The sequence below is a fragment of the Bos grunniens genome, chromosome 3 (assembly GCF_055505025.1).
Source record: "Bos grunniens cultivar Pamir isolate PY7600 chromosome 3, Bosgru_T2T1.0, whole genome shotgun sequence".
In the NCBI taxonomy this organism is placed as follows: Eukaryota; Metazoa; Chordata; class Mammalia; order Artiodactyla; family Bovidae; genus Bos; species Bos grunniens.
In genome coordinates this window covers 2,912,808-2,935,166 of record NC_141167.1, presented here as the reverse complement: position 1 = coordinate 2,935,166, position 22,359 = coordinate 2,912,808, and the positions used below count along the sequence as shown (strand labels likewise).

The 22,359-nt window shown below is 50.5% G+C and overlaps 1 protein-coding gene across 3 annotated transcripts in view; it reads right to left on the bottom strand.

Annotated features, from left to right (window-relative positions):
• The window catches only part of HDAC4 (histone deacetylase 4), a 287,523-nt gene that overhangs the window by 228,689 nt on the left and 36,475 nt on the right, over window positions 1–22,359 (bottom strand). For all 3 annotated transcript variants that reach the window (XM_086394178.1, XM_086394182.1, XM_086394186.1), the window contains exon 2: window positions 8,497–8,733. In XM_086394178.1, coding sequence (XP_086250304.1) covers window positions 8,497–8,518 — 22 coding nt within the window. In that variant the 5' untranslated portion in view covers window positions 8,519–8,733. The remainder of the gene's footprint in view (window positions 1–8,496; window positions 8,734–22,359) is intronic.

Here is a 22,359-nt window from a genome sequence, read left to right as displayed (position 1 = left end):
GCCTGGAATGCTCCGGTTCTGAGTCAGGATCGTCCCATTCGAGCAGCGGCAGCAGGAACCCTGTACCAAGGAGGAGAAGGAGGAGGGCTGGGGGACACACAGCCTAAAGCCCAACAGGGCGAGGCCGCCGTCGGACGGCAGGGCTTCTGACCTTGACAACGGCCAGAGCTGAGAGCCCGATGCAGCTCTGCCGGGAGCCTGCCGGGACCGAGTGCGCCTGAGGACCAGTGTCTGCACCAGTGTCTAAGAGGAGCCAAGTCCACCCCTCTCATTTCTGCTTGTTTTGTGGGGGGTGGGGGGAGATATGAAAACCACACGATAAGGTCTCTCCATCACACCCCGCTTAGCACTCCCTGTCACAGGCTGATACCCCTCCTCTCACCAAGTGGGGACGAGAAAACCCATTTAAAAACACAAAGCCAGAGACAGCAAGGAGATCCAACCAGTCTATCCTAAAGGAAGTCAGTCCTGAATATTCATTGGAAGGACTGATGCTGAAGCTGAAACTCCAATACTTTGGTTACCTGATGCGAAGAACTGACTCCTTGGAAAAGACCCTGATGCTGGGAAAGATTGAGGGCAGGAGGAGAAGGGGACGACAGAGGATGAGATGGTTGGATGGCATCACCGACTCGATGGACATGAGTCTGAGCAAACTCCAGGAGTTGGTGATGGACAGGGAGACCTGGTGTGCTACAGTCCGTGGGGTCCCAATGAGTCGGACACGACTGAGCAACTAAACTGAACTGAGAGACGATTCAACAAAGTTCACAGTCATTTGCCTCATTTGATTTTTTTCTTAATCATTTTCCAAAAAAAAAAAAATGTTCAGTTTTGAATCATGGTCTCGTGAAATAAGCAAATAAAGTGGAAATGAAACAAAAGGTTTCAACCAAAATCTCTCCCGTTAACCTGTCCAGGCCCTCAGCCAGCTCTAAGCATCAGCAGAGAGAAGCTCAGAGAAGTTCAGAACCACACTCGAGACACAGTGGAAACATGCTGGGAGGGGACAGGCCAGGGTCCCTTCTCCAGGCCAACACGTTCTCAGAACAGCCGGGGGTGGGCCCGTGTGAACCTGGGCACAGCAGACACGCCTGCCTCTCCACCCTCTCCCTCCTCTACCAGCCCACTTTCACCTCCAGGCCCTTCTATGCCCCATGGGGCAGTGGAGCTCCTGCCCTGCGCCCAACTCTGCTCACACGTGCCTTCCGGGGGCCCCTACCCCCGGCCCATCTCCTCTCTCCCCGTGAACCCCACTGTGTCGAGGTGGCTTCATGCTTCTCTCCACCTGGCCCGGCCCAGGCACCCCACATAAATGGTCGGGATCCACTGCTAACTGGTCCAGGGTGCCCAGCATCTGTCCGGCAGAGGGGCCCACGTCCCTCAAGGGCAGACGACCAATTCTGGTTCCAGTTTGGTCTCTGAGTAGATACCTGGCCTTGCCCCAAGCCCTGAACGGCCGTCAATACTGGTTTCCTCGTGGCAGAACAGGAATGACCGAGTCCTATCTCACTTCCCGGGCTCCCCAGGTGGTACCAGTCGAAGAGAAACTCCCTGCCAATTCAGGAAGTGGAAGAGAGGGTGACTTGATCCCTGGGTCAGGAAGACCCCCTGGAGGAGAGCGTGGCAACCCACTCCAGTATTCTTGCCTGGAGAATCGCCATGGACAGAGAAGCCAGGCGTCCATGAGGTGACAGAAGAGTCAGACACGACTGAACGCCTTAGCACACATGCCCGCATCCCACTGGCCAGGCTCATCGTGGAAAACCACGAAGTAACCATAAAGCACCGTTCAGAACCACATCGCTCTTCATTCCAGGCCCCTAAGAGCACAGCAGGGTCTGACTAGCAGTAAGCAAGTAACCAATGTCGATTTATTACTATTAGAAGCTTGAAACATCTATTTTTTTTGCAGACAGAGCAGCCCTGGGCCTTCACAGCCCAGCACCCACCTGTCCACCTGCCCCTCTGCTGGGCGCCTCAATCACCGCCCTTCTGTTCCACCGACAAGCTGTGTGCTGTGGTTTCTAATGATCCTGGCTCAGGGCTTTCTATGTCAAACACATACCGGGAGTTCATTCTTAAGTTTCAATATCATTAATCATCCAACATTCAGCATCTCGGAATTCAGAAATTTGCATTTCTACAATGGTGGTTTTGAAAAAGAGGACATAAATGCAAATGTTCCACAAACCGTATAAGAATTTTCAGAGAACTGCCAAAATAAACCATCAACGCTCCATTGACAGAGAATTTTCTCAGCTCTTCATAACGACTGAGCATTCGTGATTTTTAAAAGACAAAACACAATTTGAGGATTTAAAGGAAAAAAAAAAAAAAGAGGCTGAAAAAGAAGCTGTTATGTCTCCATGATTTCCAGAACAAACCTTGACTGATTAAGATCCTGGATAATCATGGCATGGAGGATCCGGGCCGCAACAATTCAGGAGCCGAAACTGCGCGGGCGGGCACCCGGAGGAGCCTGGGGCCGCACGCAGCTGGGAGACTCGCAGGCCGTTTCTGCACCCGCCCTGGAGGAGGCAGAAGCAGGTGCTATGAAGGGCCCGTGAGCGCCTCCTTCCCCAGGGTCAGGCTAAACAGCGAGGCTGCCCCTCCCACAGGACACCTGCCTCCACTGGTCTCCAGAGCCCTGGGCTTGCTCTGCTGGATCTCGAGTCTGTTTCTGTGCTCCACAGGACACTGGGGACCCGGGCTCCTCTCCCTGTGTCCCCAGCCTCGGTCTTGTCCAGAAGCCCCTGGGCCTGCCCGCCAGCGGCTGGGGACTCGGATGCGTCAGGAAGAAGCTCTCCTCCGGCTCCCCGAGGGTGTGAGCACAGGTCTCCTGGCCTGAGCCCCGAGGACTCCATGGCTGGGGACTTGCCACACCCAGATCCGTCCTGAAGAAGCTCTCGCCCCGTCCCCCGTCTCCTGGAGGCCGTGAGCACAGGTCTCCGGGCCTGAGACCCCAGGACTCCACGGCCGCACCTGCTGGCTGCACACCCGCCCCCCGAAAGCCCTGGCCTGGGCCTCCCGTGGCCTCGTCTGCAGCTTCTCCCGGGGCCCCAGCTCTCCCTGTGGCCCAGCGCCTCACACAGGGCCCATGACCCACCACCAGCAGCTCAGAATCAATGTTCCCTTTGTGTTCCCTGCAGGTCCTCAAAATTCATTTCCTCCCCTTGAAACTTTGCAATACTCCTGAAACATTCCACCCTTGCACAGCACAATCTAAAAGACAGAAAAATGCATCCTTCTGAGGCCATTTCTAAATTGAAATATAATACAACCCTGATGGCCAACCGAGTGGAAAGAAACAAGACTCAAGATCCAAGAGGCCAAGACCAGGGCTCGGGCTTGGGCCGGTGGAGCTGAGAGCCTCCTCCCGGGACCTGCAGGATGAGAACTTCACGGTGGTCAGAAGAAATCAAACTATGTCGAACTCATCAATCACCAAGTTACTGTCGACGCAGACGTTCAGCTGCTTTCATGTGGATGAGGCATTTCAGAGTGAAGAGAATGCTTACAAATCAGAGTGTGGTCCAAACTAAAACACAGGTCTAAAATATACAGGTTTCCCTCAAAATGGCTCATCATGTGTTTTAGCAGTACGCAAGCCTCTCACCTAGCTCCCGGGAGGGTCAGGACACTTGAGTGACTGGATCCCAGTCCTGCTCGGCCAGTTTCCTGTTGAGAGTGGGGTTCGGATGCCCACGCGTGGTCCAGGGGACTGCACACAGGCTCCCTAAGGTCTACAGCCCTGCCTCCAGACGCCCTCTGGGCGGAACTGTCACTGCGAGGAAGCTGAGCTGCTCGGGGTGGGGCGGGGTGGTAACAACGTGGCCGAGGGACAGCCTCTGGTCCCGCTCTGAGCCAACCCAGGCCCCCACCTCCCAGCACACTCGGGCTACGGGGACGACCACAGCCTGTCATCTGAGGAACACGAAGGCAGGGAAGGAGGGGAGCCTGTGCCCGGGCCCTCAGTGTGGGAGAGGGACTCGCCTTCCACGTGGAGGTCCCGCGTCCTCACAGCAATCCCCCAGCCCCGCACAGCCCCGCAGAAGGGAGTGCAGCGCTGGGGCGGGAGAGGCATCGCGTCTCAGCACCTCTCCTCACTCCTCCTGCTCTCAGAGAGTTCTCTCGGCCTGAGTCAGGCCGGGCCGCTTCCTCGGGCCGCTCACAGCATTCGCAATCATTATTCAGAGCAATAAAAGCCGCACCAGTCAGCAGTTTTACGTCAGAGCGCCAGGGCCGGGCTCTGGCAAAGTGCAGAAGGAACAGCAATAAAACCATAACACGCGCCTCACCCAGCACCAGAGGGGGTCAGCGCGGGGGCCGGGGGAGAAGACCTCCGCTCGCCAAGTGAAAAGCTCGTTTCATCACCGGGGCCAAGCCGGCCGGCTCCGCGGCGCCCGAGGGCCACACAGGGGCTGTGGGGCTGCGGCTGGGAGGGACGGGGGATAGCCAGTGACGCGGCGGGGCTTGCGGGCGGCCAGACAGACGGACACCGCAAGGCCCAGGGAGGCAGAGACGGACGCGGGACCCAAGGGAGGCTGGGGCCGAAGACGGGACGGGGAACCCCGGGAGGGGCCCTGCTCTGAACAGCAAACCGAACATGTTCGGTGTTAACTACTCTCCTCCTCCCGCAAATCCACTAAAACGACAAGACACAAACACCAACACGAGACTCGCAGCGAGTCTACACGGTGGGAACACAGTGGTGTCAGCCGAGGGACAGGGAGGGACTTCCTAGGAGATGCCTGTCTGGGGATCCAAGTGATGGGGGATCACCACGAGCGAGCAGGCAGTCACCCCGGCAGGCCACGGGCTTGCGGACAGGGCAGATGGGCGTGCAGACCATCGCTCAGCCCAACCCCCAGCCTGCACCCACCCGGGGCGGGGATGAGGGGTGGGCTGCAGAGCAGCCGGGAGAGACACGCCAGCAAGCCCACCCTCACGTCAGTAGATGCTACTGCTGGGCGTCAGCTACCCAGGCTGCTCCAGGACTGCCCTGGGAGGAGGGGGCGTCAGACAGAGAGGAGGATGGGGGCCAGGCCCATCCACTAAGAGGGACACGTGCAGCAGACAGGACCCGACCACAGTCAACAGCCACGGGCGAGGCCTCTGCGCAAGACACAAGGACCCTGGGAAGGAGGGGAAAGCAACACCCTGCTAGATCTCTGCTGCTCACAGGGACCAGCCTCGAGGAGGAGGTCTGTGATGCGAAGATGCTGCTGCTGCTCAGTCGCTTCAGTCGTGTCCGACTCTGTGCGACCCCACCAGGCTCCCCCATCCCTGGGATTCTCCAGACAAGAACACTGGAGTGGGTTGCCATTTCCTCCTGCAATGCATGAAAGTGAAAAGTGAAAGTGAAGCCACTCAGTCGTGTCCGATTCTTAGTGACCCCATGGACTGCAGCCCACCAGGCTCCTCCGTCCATGGGATTTTCCAGGCGAGAGTACTGGAGATAAGTGGGTGGAGAAGTGTTTGTCAGCCAAGAGAACCCAAGGGCAGAAACACTTTTAGGAGACTGATCAATTCTGGGGCAAAGGGGCACGAAGCAGAGAGAAACAAACACACAGTATTTTGTTAGGAGACTGGGGCCACCAGGACACATTTGTTAGATTTTAAGCACTGAAAAACAAAGCCACAAACGTCTTATTGTAAAAGAATACCAGAAACTATAATCATAAGAGAAAGTACACGCTTCTCTAGAAATCAAAGAGACAAAGAAGATAAAGTTACGCTGATGTAATCAGTTAATCACTGATTTAAGTAACTGAGGTTATTATGTATAGATAACACATACAGAAAAATGCATACATCCACTCCTACATACAAATACACTTGGCCTTTGGACAGCATGTGCTCGAACCACCACACAATCTGCTTATAGCAGGGTTTTCTATGGTTAGTACCACGCACAGCACCACACCATCCGCAACTGGCTGAATCCACAGACTTGGAATCACAGATCCAGGGTAGCCAACTTCCGATGCGGGGAGCCAACTATAACCCACACGTGGATTTTCCACTGTGCGGAGGCTTGGCACCCCTGACTCCCAGGCTGGCCCAGGGTCAACTGTACATAATGCACATGCATGAGAAAACTTCACAGACAGTATTGACGCAGACACATAGACTTCATTAGATTCAAAAAAGAGTGAGAAAAAAAAATCCTCTTCAAATGCCTACTGGCATGTATGAGATTTATGTCTATAGCAGCTCATAAAAAATCTGGTATCACCTCACACTGGTCAGAATAGCCATCATCAAAAAGTCTACAAACTATAAATGCCGGAGAGGGTGTGAAAAAAGGGAACCCTCCTACACCGTTGGTGGGAATGTAAACTGGTGCAGTCACTATGGAGAACAGTATAGAGGTTCCTTAATAACTATTGACAGAACTGCTATATGACACGGCAATATGCGGACGTAGATCTAGAGAAAACGGTAATTTGAAAAGATACCAGCACCCCAGTGTTCACCGCAGCACGACTCACAACAGCCAGGGAGCAACCTAAATGTCCATCAGCAGAGGGCTGGATAATGGGCAATGGAATATCACTCGGCCACTAAAAAGGATGAAATCATGCCATTTGCAGCGACGAGGATGGACCTAGAGACTGTCACACCAAGTGAAGTTCAGTCAGAGAAAGACAGACATCATACAAACTCATTTACAAAGCAGAAGCACACTCACAAACTTAGAAAACAAACTTCTGGTTAACTAAGGGGAAAAAGGTGGGAGGGACAAATTAAAGAGTTTGGGATTAACATACACACGCTACTATACATAAAATAGATAACAAGAAGGTCCTTCTGCATAGCACAGGGAAATCTACTCAAAATTCTGTATTAACCTAAGTGGGAAAAAATCTGAAAAAGAATAGATATGTGTGTGTATATGTATAACACACACACACACACACATATATAACTAAATCACTTTGTACACCACAAATTAACACAACACTGTAAATCAACTACACTCCAATATAAAATAAAACTTCTAAAAATGTGCACCCTCATTTATACAATAATGCAAATTCAAACAATAAATTTCACCTGGCATGCTGAGAAGAATGAAATAAACTGAATCTACCTAGTGCCTGTGCAAATGTAGAAAAATACATATGATCATAAACTAGGATTAAGGGGAGAAGTTGAGACAGAGCTTCTGGAGCCACGTGCAAAGTAAACAAAGTTTCCAATGCAGGTGCCCACCCACCCAGCAATTCTACTGCCTGGAACTGATCCAACGGAGATAGTCACAAAGTGTGTGAACAAAACATATGTATAATAATTGTCTGATGATGATCTGGGGCTGTTCTAAATACCACATAAGTATCTACCTGTAAGCTACCAAAAATAAGTTAGGTTTATGTACATACTGACATCAAAAGATGCTCATAAGGTACTAAATGGAAAAAAAAAAATGAAACACAGAATTCCACAGATAGAATGATTATCCTCTATTAAAACATTTCTTCACACACCCTTATCTTCAGACACAGAAGGAAGGCAGGCTCCCCAGCTGAGTGGGAGGGAGTCCACGTTCACCCCTTTTGATCCAGACTGTTAATTATATTTTACACTCTGTATCAATCAATAGATGAACAATTTAAATCAATAAAGGCTTCGTATCTAAATACAAGTGGGAACCCTGCTCTTGGAACTTCAGACAACTCTGTTCAGGCCAGGAGAGGATGTGCAGGGGTCCGATCCCCAGGGAGGAGAGCAGAGCAAGCCCCTCACTCTCATCCAGTGGGGACCCCAGCCACACTGACGGAGGCAGGGCCTCCAGGACACCCCACGCCTGCCCGAGTGGACTCAGGACGACAGATGTAAGTGGCCCAGAGGCCACACTGCAGTGGACGGTGAGGCTGGACGAGCCAGGGCTTGCTGCCACTGGGTGGCTGGGTGACTCAGTGACGGGGCTGGAGAAGCCTGAGCATGTGTCCCCGCATGCTTCTGAACCCGAGAACCGCACAAACATGCTCCCCGATCCCACCCAGCCACGAGCTCTGTGACCCTGGACCGGTCACCTCTTCCCACCAGGTGGGGGACGTCGGGGCCTGTGAAGACTCGCTGTGTGCAGGATGCGAGCGCCGTGCCTGGTGAAGCCCTGGGCACCAGGACTGATGCCCGTGGGCGCCCACCACCGAGGGGCACCAATCGTGTCCAGCCCAGGGGCAGCCCACCCCCACGGCCCCCAGAATCAAAGCAGAGGGAGAAGGAAGCGGCTCTCCAGACCACACATGGCCCTGAGCTCATCGCCTCCCTGAGGTACTGGGGAGGTGTGTGCTGCTCAGGTCAGCGCGCGGGTCAGGGCCAAGCCTGGACCCTGACTCCTGAGAGGCCCCATTCGTCTTTCTGCTGCTGAGATGGAGAGCCGGCTGCCCGGCCCACGGGGCAGACCTAAACCAGCCGCGCTCGTGATCATGAACACAGAGACAGACCCGGGACCCAACCGCCACAAGGACCCGGGGTCCGGCTTACCTGGATGGCTTTGCGAGCTCATTGCGAGCAGCGGCTTCTCCTTCAAAAGATTCAAAATGGCTCAAAACTTCCACGTAAACAAGAGCTCCAAGGAGCCCAGAGTCCGAGCGGCACATACAAGTCCAGCAACGGGCAGGGCCGGCCCTCAGCCACCAAAGCACCCTGGTCTCGCTGACCACGTCGTGGGCCCAGAAATGAGAGGCGGGTGGGGATCTCCAGGGGCTCTTAGAAGACAACCTGTGCGGGCAGAGAAAGGGGCGGCTTCGGTTAGGAAGTGCAGCCAGGACTCAGTCAGGTGTGTGCCTCCCCGCCCCTTCCGTGGATTGCTAAAACACTCGCGTGGACTCACTGTTTCTAGTCCGACAAACTACAGAAGTCCTTACATACAAACGAGTTCCCTTCTGAGAGCCCATTCGTAAGTCTGCTTTGTTCATAAGCCCAACCGAGTTCATCTACGTACCCAACCTTACAGATGTCAGACACGTGAACTAACTTATGTGACTTGACGTGTAAACGCACATTTGCATCTTTGAAGAGTCAGAGTTCTAAGGCTCATAGGTGGGGGACTTCCTGTACTTGAGGTTCTGTTAGTAAATATATATATGTGGATATGTGTAATAATGTATCTGTAGTGCAAGCTCGGAACCATTGACGGAAAACACTTTAAAAGAGAAATCACTTGAAGCCCACCCGATCCCCCCCACACACATTTTTCCATTCTCGCGATATCCCCAGCAAAATTTCTATCTTACACGGCGGCAATCTGAGAGTCTGTCTAAATTCAGCTTTGCTCATTTGTGCCCGAAATAGTTTCCCAGGTCTCCACCTTCATGATAACCATTTCCTCGATGCATTCTTATACTCTGATTTTAAGAGGACAACACACTCATCACAGGAAGTGTCTAAAGCACCATCCCAATGCCGTGACACACAGGGAGACGCTGGGCAGCATTGTGACGCGTGTCCTTGCAGCTGGGCTCTGTCACCTTTCCCCGCACAGACTGCCGGCTCCACAGCCGGGCACCCTGCCCTCTCTGCCAGCATGATGGCTGGGAACTCCCCAGCGTCAGGATCCGCGCTTGGGAACACTGCTCTGAGGCTGTGCTGGGAGCCGCCTGCCTCTTCCCCCACCGCGGGCGGCTCTGACAGCCCTGGCCGTCAGATCACAGGCCCCGTCCCCAGACCCCGGGAGGGTGACACCTGACGGACACCAATCCTCTTCCCAAGTCCAGCCTCTTCCCCAGATCACAGTCACTAACGGAGGAACCCGCAGAAACAGGGGCACGCACACCCACCACTGAGCGTCTGCCCTGCAACGCAGCATCACCTAGGGCTCTCTGAAGTCCTTGCTGTGATGAGCATGTGTTACAGCTGGAATGTAGACATAAACTGAGAACACAGTACTCATGAAAATCCTCATCCTGACCCTGGCCAGGGTTCCTCTAAGGCTTATTATCTGCTCCTGCAACAGTGTGACAAATCCCTGTTCCTGATTAAACTGTTCAAGGATTTCCCCCCCTATTGCTTATAACCAAAGGCCTCTAACCTATTTATCATGTAAAGAACTAAGTCCCAAAAGGTGTCTGCTTAGGTGGTACCCAATAACACATCACTGACCAGCATCTTTACGATTATTATTCTATACATGGTTACTTCCTCAGGAAACACAATGACTTATCTCACGTTCAGAGTTTTTATTCTTCTCTTGAATAGATGAAGGAGATATAGTACACATATACAACGGAATATTACTCAGCCGTAAAAGACAGCAAAGCAAAACAACACCGCTTGCAGTAACACGGATGAACCTATAGGTTATTGTACTAAATGAAGTTAAGACAGAAAGAACAAGACAAATGCCATCTAATACCACTTACATAATCTAAAATAAGACACAAATATGTCTGCATAACAAAAACAGACTCACAAAGAGAACAGACTTGTGGCTGCCGACTGGGGAAGGAGGCGTGAGGGAGGCACGAATCGGGAGTCCTGGGTGAGCGGATGCCGACTATCAATATGCACAGGAAGGAGACAAAAGGCCCTGCCGTGTAGCACAGGGAACCACATTCAACCCCCGTGACAAATCAGAATGGGAAAGAGCATGAAGAGGGACATGTCTAGGTATAACTGAGTCACTCTGATGTACAGCAGAAATTCACCCATTGTAAATTAACTGTACTTCAGTAAAACTTTAAAAATAAACAGAATGTTTATTCATCTCTTGACCAGAAAGAAACGTCGCAGTCTTGAAAGCAATGTAGGTGGTATATTTTGCAAACTCTTACAAATCTCAGACTGCAAGGAGATCAAACTAGTCAATCCGAAAGGCAGTCAATCCTGAATATTCATTGGAAGGACTGATGCTAAAGCTGAAGCGCCAATACTTTGGCCACCTGATGCAAAAAGGCAACTCATTGGAAAAGACCCTCATGCTGTGAAAGACTGAAGGCAAAAGGAGAAGGGGGCAGCAGAGGATGAGATGGTTGGATAGCACCATCGACTCAATGAAAATGAATTTGAGCAAACTCCTGGAGATAGTGAAGGACAAGGAAGCTTGGCATGATGCAGTCCATGGGGTCACAAACGGCTGGACACGACTTAGCAACTGAACAACAACAAATCTCTGTATCCTCCACCCAAAAGTCACGACTTGGCTGGGTATAAAAGTCTTGCATCACAACTATTTCTCTCTCAAGGCCTTGGCTGCCGTCCCGCCGTCAGACACAGAAAACCTCTGACCAGCCAGGCAGCACTTCCTTTCCAGGGAACCTCTGGGGGCTGATTTCTGATGCTTTCTTCTGTCCGCATTCTGCCAGGATTTTGTTGTTACTTTAATCTTGAAATTCAAAAATGTTGTCAGAAGATGTACGGTAAGAATCTCTTTTCATTTATCTTGCTCCAAACATGAACCTTTCAGTACACACAGGTCTTCTCTTCTGCTCAGGAAAATGCTCTTTGATCGCGTTTTGGTGACTGCTTTGCTACACCTGTTTTTCGTGTCTTCATAGCTTCCCACACCGTCTGGCGGGAACCAGAAACCCATCGTATCCAGCTTCTAGGCACTGGTGCCTCATGCTTTACTCTGCACCCCAAGTGCCCTTGCCCGAGTGTTCTCCATGTCACTGCTGCGAATTCCCATGATCTCCACCTCATTCCTATGGCTTCTCATACAGATTTTAACTAAACCTTAAGCTCTTTGTCTTCAACCATCTCCTTTATTGACTCACTCCAATACCTTTGCCTCTCAGCTGAGTCCCTCCTTATGGCCTCTGCTCTGTGTGTATTTCTAGCCAAAGCCTTCTGAAATGTCTTTTTTTCTGATTCTGATGACTGTTCTCTTCTGCTTTCAGGAGAGTTGCCTTTCCACCACATGCCAGAATACCTTTTGACACTCGGTGGTAGGGATTTACTTCTGTTTGTTTATCCTCAAGTGAACATAACTGTGGTCTAGATCTGAGTTTTGCCCAAAGACTGTGTACCTCCGGTCCTACCCCTTCTCTGTCCACGGTAACAGTGGCTAAACACTTCTCAGAGCCATCCCTCTGGCAGCTTACATGCACAGAACCCAAGATAAGTGCTCAGCGTCAGCAAGCTCTCAGCTAGCACAGGGCTGGGAGGCTGGGACAAACCAAATGCAGACAGAACGGGACACAGAAGGACTGCTGCAACAGTTATTATCTGTATAAGCTCCTTCTGTATTAAGAAGCTTCTGCTATAATACAATAACACACTCTGGGAAAAACTCACGCTCCAAAAACTTGCATAAAAATACCAGGGTTTATGGGGAAAAAAGAAAAGGTTGGAGCAGACTCTCAAAAACTGCAGATTAATAACTAGGATACTACAAAATCAATACTAACTCTAGTTTTAAAATCATCAGTTTTTAAAAAGACATGTAAAATTCCTGATAAATACAACGTCCAGCAAAGGCAGAGTTTTATAAAAGGTGGCAACAGTTTGATGAGAGAGGTTAAAAGGAAGAACTGAAGCTTCTGGGTCATGGAACAAGGGACAGAATGCATGAAGATGGAGAAAACCACGCAATAACCAATTTCGAGAAAGAGCACACGGCCAACACGAGCAAGAAGTAGGAGCCGTGGTGGCGCAGGGGGAGGGCGTGTGAAGGCACCTTCCAGGGTCCTCAGTGGTCACACCCCGTTCCTTGAAGTTAAGAAGCATCGCTGAAGCAGGAAAAGCCAAGTCAGACCCAGCTCGACGTCTGCATCACACCAACACCTCCCCACCAGGTACAGAAAGGACACGAGCTACTCTGAGTCACAAAAACATGCCGTGTTCCAGGGCGGGATGTACGTGAAAGAACCTTCCCAACCCCAGTGGATTTGCTTCTTGCTGCCGCAGGAACAAAGGACCACAGACTGAGTGGCGTGAAAACTACAGAAACGCATTGTTCACGGTCAGAAGCCGTGAAGTTTCCAGAAATCTGAAGTCCGGGTGCTGGCGAGGCCGACCTCCCTCCAAAGCTGCAGGAAACCTGCCCTGGCCTCTTCCCACCTCTGGGGACTGCTGGCATCTTTGGGGTCCCCGGGCCAGCAGCTGCAGGGCTCCAGACCCTGCCTTCCTCATCTCTCGTGTGTCTGCCTTCACTTGGCTAACTTTCCAGGACACAGTCATCCAGGATTAGAGGCTCAGCTGACCTCAGCACGACTTCGTCTGTGTTACATCTGCAGGGACCCTGTCTCCATACGGGGTCACACTCTGAGGTGCTGGGGGTTAGGACTGCAATGTAGCTGTTGGAAGGGAGGCACAGTGCCAGCCCTAATGCCCAGGACACAGGGTGCCCAGGCCTTCCCCAGGGGCTCCCCGCCAGCCTCGCCAGCCTTGTGTGAAGCTGACGGTTCCCCCATCTCACAATCCCCTACACTGCAACCAGACCACATCCCACACAGGTCAGCTCCCGCTGGATGCTCCTAACACCACGAGGCAGAGAGGCAGAGGGTCTGGAGAGCAGCCCCACGTGGCACAGGGACCGACAGAGACTCTGTGCGTCCAGGGAAGGCAGCGGGGCATGGTGTCCCGCCCTGCTCTCAGCTGAACCTCCGGATGCCTCATTTGGCCCGGGTCCTCCGACCTCAGCCACACCGAGCCTGTCGGGAGACTCTGCACCCTGGGTCTCTGATAGGACTCAGAGTCCTAACCAGAAACTTCCGGCCCACAGCTGAGAGCGCGAGCAGGAGAGCCAAGGCTACCAGTGCGCTGGGCCCCAGACTCAAAGCTCAGAAACAGCACTTTAATATGGACGTGACCGCAAGCAAGAGACCTGAGCTCATTCTGTCTCAGCGGCTCGCCTGTAGAGATGGGGATGACAGAGAACACTGCACTGCGAGCGCCACGGGGTGTGAAAAGACGACACGATGGTGCCGGCGCAAGAGGAGCCGCGTGTCAGGCCCGGCACATGGGGAGCATCCAAACGCCAGCTACCGACACGCCGTCATCTACTCCAAACCAAGAGCTTCTAATAAGGTTTTGACAACCTCCTTGGGAAACATCAGAAGTCTGCTTCTAGTCAAAATAGAATAATACAGACCAGATTTAGTCTCCCACACGAAGCACCTACAAAAGACAAAATCTGTGTGGTTTCCAGACACTGACATCAGGCGTGGGGCCCTTGAGGAGACACACACCTGATGAACTGCCCAGGCGACTGAGAGCGTCCACACAGCAGCGCTGGGTGGACACAGAGAATGCCCAAAGAGACAGTGGCTTAGAAGTTCCCAAACTTGACGAAAACCATAAACCAACAGGGCTTCCCTGTGGCTCAAACAGTAAAGAATCTGCCTGCAATGAAGGAGACCCACGTTCGATCCCTGGGTCAGAAAGATCCCATGGAGAAGGGAATGGCTACCCACTCCAGTACTGTTGCCTGCAAAATCCCATGGATACAGGGCCTGGCAAGCAACAGTCCATAGAGTCACAAAGAGTCAGACGTGACTGAGCAACGAACACTTTCACTTGCAAAAACCCATTGATCCAAGAAGTTCAAAAAACTCCAAGCACAAACACGCTATGAAGATTACACCAGGCCAGAACATAATCAAATTACTTAAAACCAATTTTAAGATAATGTCCTAAAAGCAGTTGGGAAGGAAAAGTCACATCACAGACAGAAAAAGAAATAAGAGGAACAGCAGATTTCTCAGTGGAAAGAATGCCAGCCAGAAGACAATGGGGCAACACCTTTCCGTGGGACACTCATGCACACGTGCACGCACACACACACACTCTCTCACACACACACTCACACACACACACACACATGCACACACACACACTCTCACACACGCACACATTCACACACACACACACTCTCACACACACACACACACTCACACGCAGTCACACACACACACACTCACACACACACTCACACTCACACACTCACACACACACACACACACACACTCACACTCACACACACACACACTCACATACATACACACACACACACTCACACACACACATTCACACACACTCACACACACACACACACACACACACTTCCTGCCTCGGATGCTGCACCCCCACGAAAAAACTCTTTCAAAAACAAAGGTGAAATAGAGATGTTTACCAGCAGACCTGCACTAAAAGAAATCTCAAAGGCAAAAGGAAAACAATGTCAGATGGAAACACAGACCCATAGAAAGGAGAGAGGAGTTTCAGAAATGAGAACTGTACATGTATATATAAACGATTCTTCTCTGATGCTGAATCTCTTTTAAAGAGAACAGTTTAATGCAAAAATAACAATGTATTAAGAAGTTTATATCATACGTGCTAAGGAAACTTGTGTCAAAAACAACACAAAGACCAGGAGGGAGAGAGAGGTACACTGTTGCATGTCGCTACACGAGACACGAGCGGGCTAACCTTGAAGATAAGACCGCGATCGGCTGAAATGTAGACCATAAATCCGAAACCCCACTTAAAAATGATCAACCAACTAGTCAACAAGTACCGAACAAGTCCATAAGGAAAATATAATACAATCGTAAAAAGGCTCAATCCAAATGAAGCCAGAAAGAGAGAAAAAAGAGCAGAAAAGTGACAGACAGAGACACAGAGCAAGACGGCCGCTTTAAACCAAACGGTGTCAGTGACCAAACGGTGTCAGTGACCAAACGGCCTAAACGCCCCAGTTAAAGGGCAGACGCTGTCAGAGCGGATAAAACAGCCAGACCCTGCTTCCGGAGTACGAGAGGACTTGTGTGGGGGAGGACTGAAAACCGGGGAGAAGAGGGCACGCGTTTCCCTGTAAAACAAACCTTCCCCAAGACGCGTGGCCCCAGCTAGAGCTGCCTACAAGGAACAGGTTTTATCTATAAAGACACAAATAGGTTAAAAGTAAAAGATGGAAAAAGATACAGCATGCAAATACTCCTCAAAAGAAAGCTGTAACAGCTAACATCTACTCAGACAAGGTAAATGTTAAGGAAGAATATTACCAGGGACAAAGAAGGTCATTTCATAACAATCAAGGGGTCAACTCACCAAAAGGACATAATGTTCCTAAACACGTATGCAGCTGATTCCAGAGCTTCATACATGAAGCAAAAGACAGTAAAGGGAGAAAGTCTGTGTAAGGAACAGTGGACAGAACTGTAGCTGTAAACTTCAGCACCCTGCTCGTGGCAGTGGTTAGAACAAGTGACAGAAAATTAGTAAAAGCATATAAGATGTGGACAATACCATCACCCAACCTGATCAAAATGACATTTATAGAACACTGTGAACAATAGCAGAAGACATATGCCCCATGTTCTTTTTAAATACACACGCTATTGACCAAGACGGACCATCTTTGGGGCCATCCAACCAGTCTCAATAAGTTTAAAAGCACTCAAGTCAAGATATAGAAAGACTGTCCTCTGACTAAAATGAAATTAAATTAGAAATCAGTAACAGAAAGATATCTGGAAAACCAAATATCTAAATAACAAATATAATAAACCAGATATCTAAAACCAAAACTAAAGAATACACTTCATGGGTCAAAGAAAAAAGTAAAACAGAAATTGTGAAGTATTTTGAAATGAACAAAAATGAAACACAACATATCAAAATACATCATGCTGAAAGGGACATTTACTGCAGTGAAAACCTGTGTCAGAGATGAAGGTCTCAAGTCAATGACTTCAGGGTTCACTGTAAGAAACCAGAAAAAGGATAAATCAGACCCAAAATAAGCAGGAAAAAAGACAATAGCAAAAAGCAGAAATCAACAAAATATAAAAACCAATCAAAGTAAATGCTGATTCTTTGCAATAGTAAAGCTGCTCAGTTGTGTCCGACCCTTAGTGACTCCATGGGCTGTAGCCCACCAGGGTCGTCTATATCCATGGGATTCTCCAGGCGAGAATACTAGAGTGGGCAGCCATTCCCTTCTCCACGGAATCCTCCTGACCCAAGAATCAAACTCAGGTCTCCTGCATTACAGGCAGATTCTTTACCATCTGAGCCTAGCTAAACAGACCAGGAAAAAATCAGAGAAAGAAGCAACAAATCAACAAAATCCAGAATAAGAGGGGATGAACCACAGACCATGCAGATGCTAAATGGATGATAAGGGGAGATGAGGAACAACTTTATGTGAATAAATCTGACAATTTGGATGAAATAAATAAATGCCCTAAAAGACCCCAACTATCAAAGCTCACTCAAGGAGAGAAAGACCAGAATCAGTGCCCTGGGCTTCTTCATGGCTACAACACCCACCGCATCCCATCTGAACCCTCCTGTCCTGGTTATCTGCCCAAGGGTGATGTCTACGTCCCCTCCCTTCTGCACGCATCGATTACAGAATCCCGCTGAGAGGAGGGCCTGTCACGTGCCCATTTTGCCGTTCAATCACCTATCTGCATCATTATGAAATTATGGATTTTTATTTTATTCCGTGCGTGGTCATCACAACCATCATTATTTACTTTGTTGTTCAAGCTTTGGCCACTGGAAGCTCCTATGTTTTTCTGACAAGCCCCCATCCCCATCTTTTATCTTTTCTTAGCACTTCCTTACTTTCCAGTTCCACGAGATACCCTTGTCACAGCCTGGGACTCAACCACTTCTCCCGGGAGTCCTGGCTCCCTTTTCTGGAGAACTGCGTGTGGGCAGCAAGAGCTGGGTGCCGGGGCTGCAGGGTTACTGCCGGAGCTGCTGCTGTAGGACCCGCCGGCACACGGGACGCTGGATGCCAGCTCACACACCCATGCTCTGCACACTGGTTAAATCATGAGTTCACACTGACACCTCAGATCCAGCCCAGTGTCACAGACCAAGTTTAGTCTCCTCCTGTCCCGATTTTCACTGATTTTTCCAACAATGAGAAACCTGGTTCTTACTCATTACAATGCATCTGCTTGCTTGTTCAGCTCCAGGATACAACTCTAGTATAAAGTGCTTTCAGAACAGCTGGCCCACACACACGTGGCACACACGGGACGAGACTCAGAATTCACGCCCGTTCTTGCCTCCAGCCTCGCAGCGTGTGGTCAGGACACAGTCCCCAGGCCCCACGGTGACCCCGGGCAGCTCTTCTGCACAGGCTCACATACCTGTGCTAGAACTCGGTTCATTTGCCACTGTGTGTATTTCACTTTGGTTTCTCCCACATCCTGGTTGGTTTTAACTGTTTGTTTTTTGGACATATGAAGAGTAAGAAATACAAACTTTTTAAATATAAAAAAAAAAACACACCACACACATGTTCATATTAATGTTTTAAATTTAAGATTTTACAGGGTTTCATTGTGAACTTCTCTTGCTTAAAGAAAGCAAGCTTTGGTCTTACGGAATATTCAAACCTACACGAGGTAACCACAGTAGTAATAACAAGTCTGTAGCACCCAGACCCAGGGACTGTCGGCAGGCACCCTGCCAGGCTGGCTTCCCCTGCAAACCCTGCGACATGCACTGGAGTGCCCAAAGGTGGCTGCACAGTCTTGACAGGGGGCACCCAGGGAACCCTATTACTGCATGAGACATTTCCTTTGATCTGGTGTGTTCAGGATCCAGTTCTCTTACCAACAGTGCACTCTGCATGACACCATGCCCTCTATTTCGGGGGAAACAGAAGGGCACTGAAGCAGTACTGAGACGTGGGGCCGGGCCAGGACAGGCCAGAGCGACAGTGTGAACGGAGATGCGCCTCCTCCTCCAGAGGGCACCTCCCTGGGCCAGGGGTCCGCTGTGGCCATCAGCGGCCCCTGCCAGCACAGGGACGTCAGCCCCTGCTCGGTGCTGGTTACTCCCGTCTCAGAGCAGCTTGCGCCAGGGCCCCTGGCTCCCCTGGGAGAAAGGCAGGGGACTGGGGCTGGAGGATAGACTCTGGAGTGAGTCTGGAACTGTGGACCAGGAGCCAGGAGGCGGAGGAGCCAGTTCTCGAACCCGCGAGGCCAACGCTGGTGCCTGGACGGTGAGCCCTTCTCTCCAGAGTGCAAAGCAAGGCAAGAACCCAGGTTCCAGAACACAGGCCTGTGAGGAGGAAGGTGTACCCGCCAGGGATGCAGGGTCACAGGCGACAGAAAAGGCCCCTGAACGATCTGGGCAAACAAAGACCCCCGGAAGGATCTGGAGAGCGCAGGAGGGGGAGGTCTGGAGGCGGGACGCAAGGGGCGGCCCCCAGCAGCCGGCGAGACTGACTCCCAGGGGGCCCTCAGGGCTCAGCCCTGATGCACGCCTCCTGGCCAGGCTGGGGCCGGGCGCCTCAACTGGCAGCCCCCCAGAGTGAACCCAGTGAGAGAGGGCTCACTCCCCAGAGGCCAGCTGAGGTGCTGTGAGGGGGCAGGACTGGGCCCGAGCGTTACACTCAGGGGGCTGAGGCAGGTCCCCCGAGAGGCAGCACCGCTGGGGCCTCCCCCGCTCCCCGATGTGCCCCCGTCAGATTAGTGTCTGCCTCCCGCGCTTACAGGAGGTACCACGGAGTCAGCAGGCACTCGTCTGTCCCTGCACAGCGCCCAGCCATCTGGAGCTGGGGGCTAAGCTCTGTCTGGCCCCGCATCTCCCAGCGAGCGGTAAGACCCTGGACCGGTCTCCCGCCCTCTCTGAGCGGTATGACCCTAGGTTACATGAGGACCCCGTGGGTGACTGAGGTGCCTGTGAACCCTTGGGGTTCCTGGGTCACATGAGGACCCCGCTCACTGTCATGAAGATACCAGGGCACAGGAGAAAATGACAAGTTAAGAGCAAACTGTTTTACAGCTGAAAACTAAATTAACTCCTAACAAAGGAAGCAAACCACCCCAACCCCAGAAGGAGAGCAAGTCTTTTCTATTCAGTCTAAGAGGATAACCCACCAATACTGTGACCCACTGGTGTAACCACATTTCTCCTCTGCCCCTGTCCCACTGCATCAGTATCGCTTCAGGTGGACAACCCAACGTAAAAATTAACTAGGAATTTAACCTCTTCACAAAATAAAATTCAAGTGTGAATAGTTCCTTTCCTCTTGATGTAAATGTCTGATGACACTTTACTAACCAGTAGATTATTGTTTTTCTAAAACAAAACAAAACACACATAGGCAGCACCTGGTATTAAGATCTCAAAAGTTAGAGGAGTTTAAGGTTTGTGTGTGTCAGGAAGCAACAGTTAGAACTGGACACGGAACAACAGACTGGCTCCAAATAGGAAAAGGAGTGCGTCAAGGCTGTATATTGTCACCCTGCTTATTTAACTTCTATGCAGACTACATCATGAGAAACGCTGGGCTGGAAGAAGCACAAGCTGGAACCAAGATTGCCGGGAGAAATATCAAAAATCTCAGATATGCAGATGACACCACCTTTATGGCAAAAAGTGAAGAACTAAAGAGCCTCTTGATGAAAGTGAAAGAGGAGAGTGAAAATGTTGGCTTAAAGCTCAACATACAGAAAACTAAGGTCATGGCATGGGGAAATAGATGGGGAAACAGTGTCAGACTTTATTTTGGGGGGCTCCAAAATCACTGCAGATGGTGATTACAGCCATGAAATTAAAAGATGCTTACTCCTTGGAAGAAAAGTTATGACCGACCTAGATAGCATATTCAAAAGCAGAGACATTATCTTGCCAACAAAGGTCCATCTAGTCAAGGCTGTGGTTTTTCCTGTGGTCACGTATGGATGTGAGAGTTCGACTGTGAAGAAAGCTGAGTACCGAAGAATTGATGCTTTTGAACTGTGGTGTTGGAGAAGACTCTTGAGAGTCCCTTGGACTGCAAGGAGATCTAACCAGTCCATCCTAAAGGAGATCAGTCCTGGGTGTTCTTTGGAAGGAATGATGCTAAAGCTCAAACTCCAATACTTTGGCCACCTCATGCGAAGAGTTGACTCATTGGAAAAGACTCTGATGCTGGGAGGGATTGGGGGCAGGAGGAGAAGGGGACGACAGAGGATGAGATGGCTGGATGGCATCACTGACTCGATGGACATGAGTTTGAGTGAACTCCGGGAGTTGGTGATGGACAGGGAGGCCTGGCATGCTGCGATTAATGGGGTCGCAAAGAGTCAGACACGACTGAGTGACTGAACTGAACTGAACTGAAGGTTTGTGAGAACTATTCATGAATAACATTTTAAATTTAGATCTGTACAGCTCTAACTGAATTATATATTTCTGGTAAATATTAGACAAATGTTGAACATGTGATGACTATAAAAGCAACTGCATTTATATTTTCATTCTTTCCTGATTTGTCATATAAATTAAAGCCCACATTTGTGAAGGTGAACACTAGCAAGGAAGATGTAATTCTAAGTCACTAACACTTTTACAAAGACAGGAATGATCATCCACAAATAAGCCGTCTCTGACACTGTGCATGTATTTATATGAAGACATCTCTTTATTTATTTGTGCTCCACACAAAACAGATGAGACCAAGTGTGTCACCACTGCCTGTGTGTGCTCACATTTCCTTCACCAAACCCTTTGAATCAAGAATCACCTACAGTTCTTCCCTCCTGCAGCGGCCCTTGGAAATTTCAGTTGACCTAATTTCACAAAATAAGCCATAAACTTTCCAAAGGGTAAAAGTCTTAGGAACTATAAATCCTTAAGAGAACATTCTTTATAAAATCTTATTAAGCGACCACAAAGAGGACATGCTCTGCCACTCTCTGCAGTCCTCTGCATCCCGTCACATGGACAGGCAACCACCGCAGCTCACAGTCCATGCTCTTCCCCACCATGGCCTCAGCCTGCCAGGCTGGTGGAGAAACAGCACGCGGCCAGCGAGCCCAAAAAGAGAATCAAGAGCCACGGCCTGCAGCCCCAAAGCAGGACGAAGGAGACAAGTCATCAGCCGAGGACAGCGAGAGCCATTCCCGGCATCAAGAGGGAGGCCAGGGCGTCCCCTCACGCCACGTCCGCTCAGCACCGCACTGGTACTGCTCGCCCACGCAACGAGGCAAGAAAAAGAAACGCAAGGCACAGGAGGGGAAAGGCAAGACACGGCACTGCTCATAGACGCGTGCTGCAGACACAGAAAGCCCAACGTAACGGACTGACAACCGTCAACACTGCTGCATGAGCTGAACAAGATGACAAGGCTGCCACGCAAAAGCCACTGCCCTCCTACATTCCAGCAACAAGCACATAGAAAATAAAAAGGTACCATTGACAATAACATCTAAAACCGCAAATATCCAGGGCTAAATCTACCAAAATATGTATATAAGAGCTCTGCACTTAAACTATGAAACATTATAATAGTAGTGTCAGTCGCTCAGTCATGTCCAACTCTTTGTGACCCCACAGACTGTAACCTGCCAAAGTCCTCTGTCCGTGGGATTCTCTTGGCAAGAATACTGGAGCGGGTTGTCATTCCCTTCTCCAGAGGATCTTCCCAACCCAGGGATCAAACCCAGG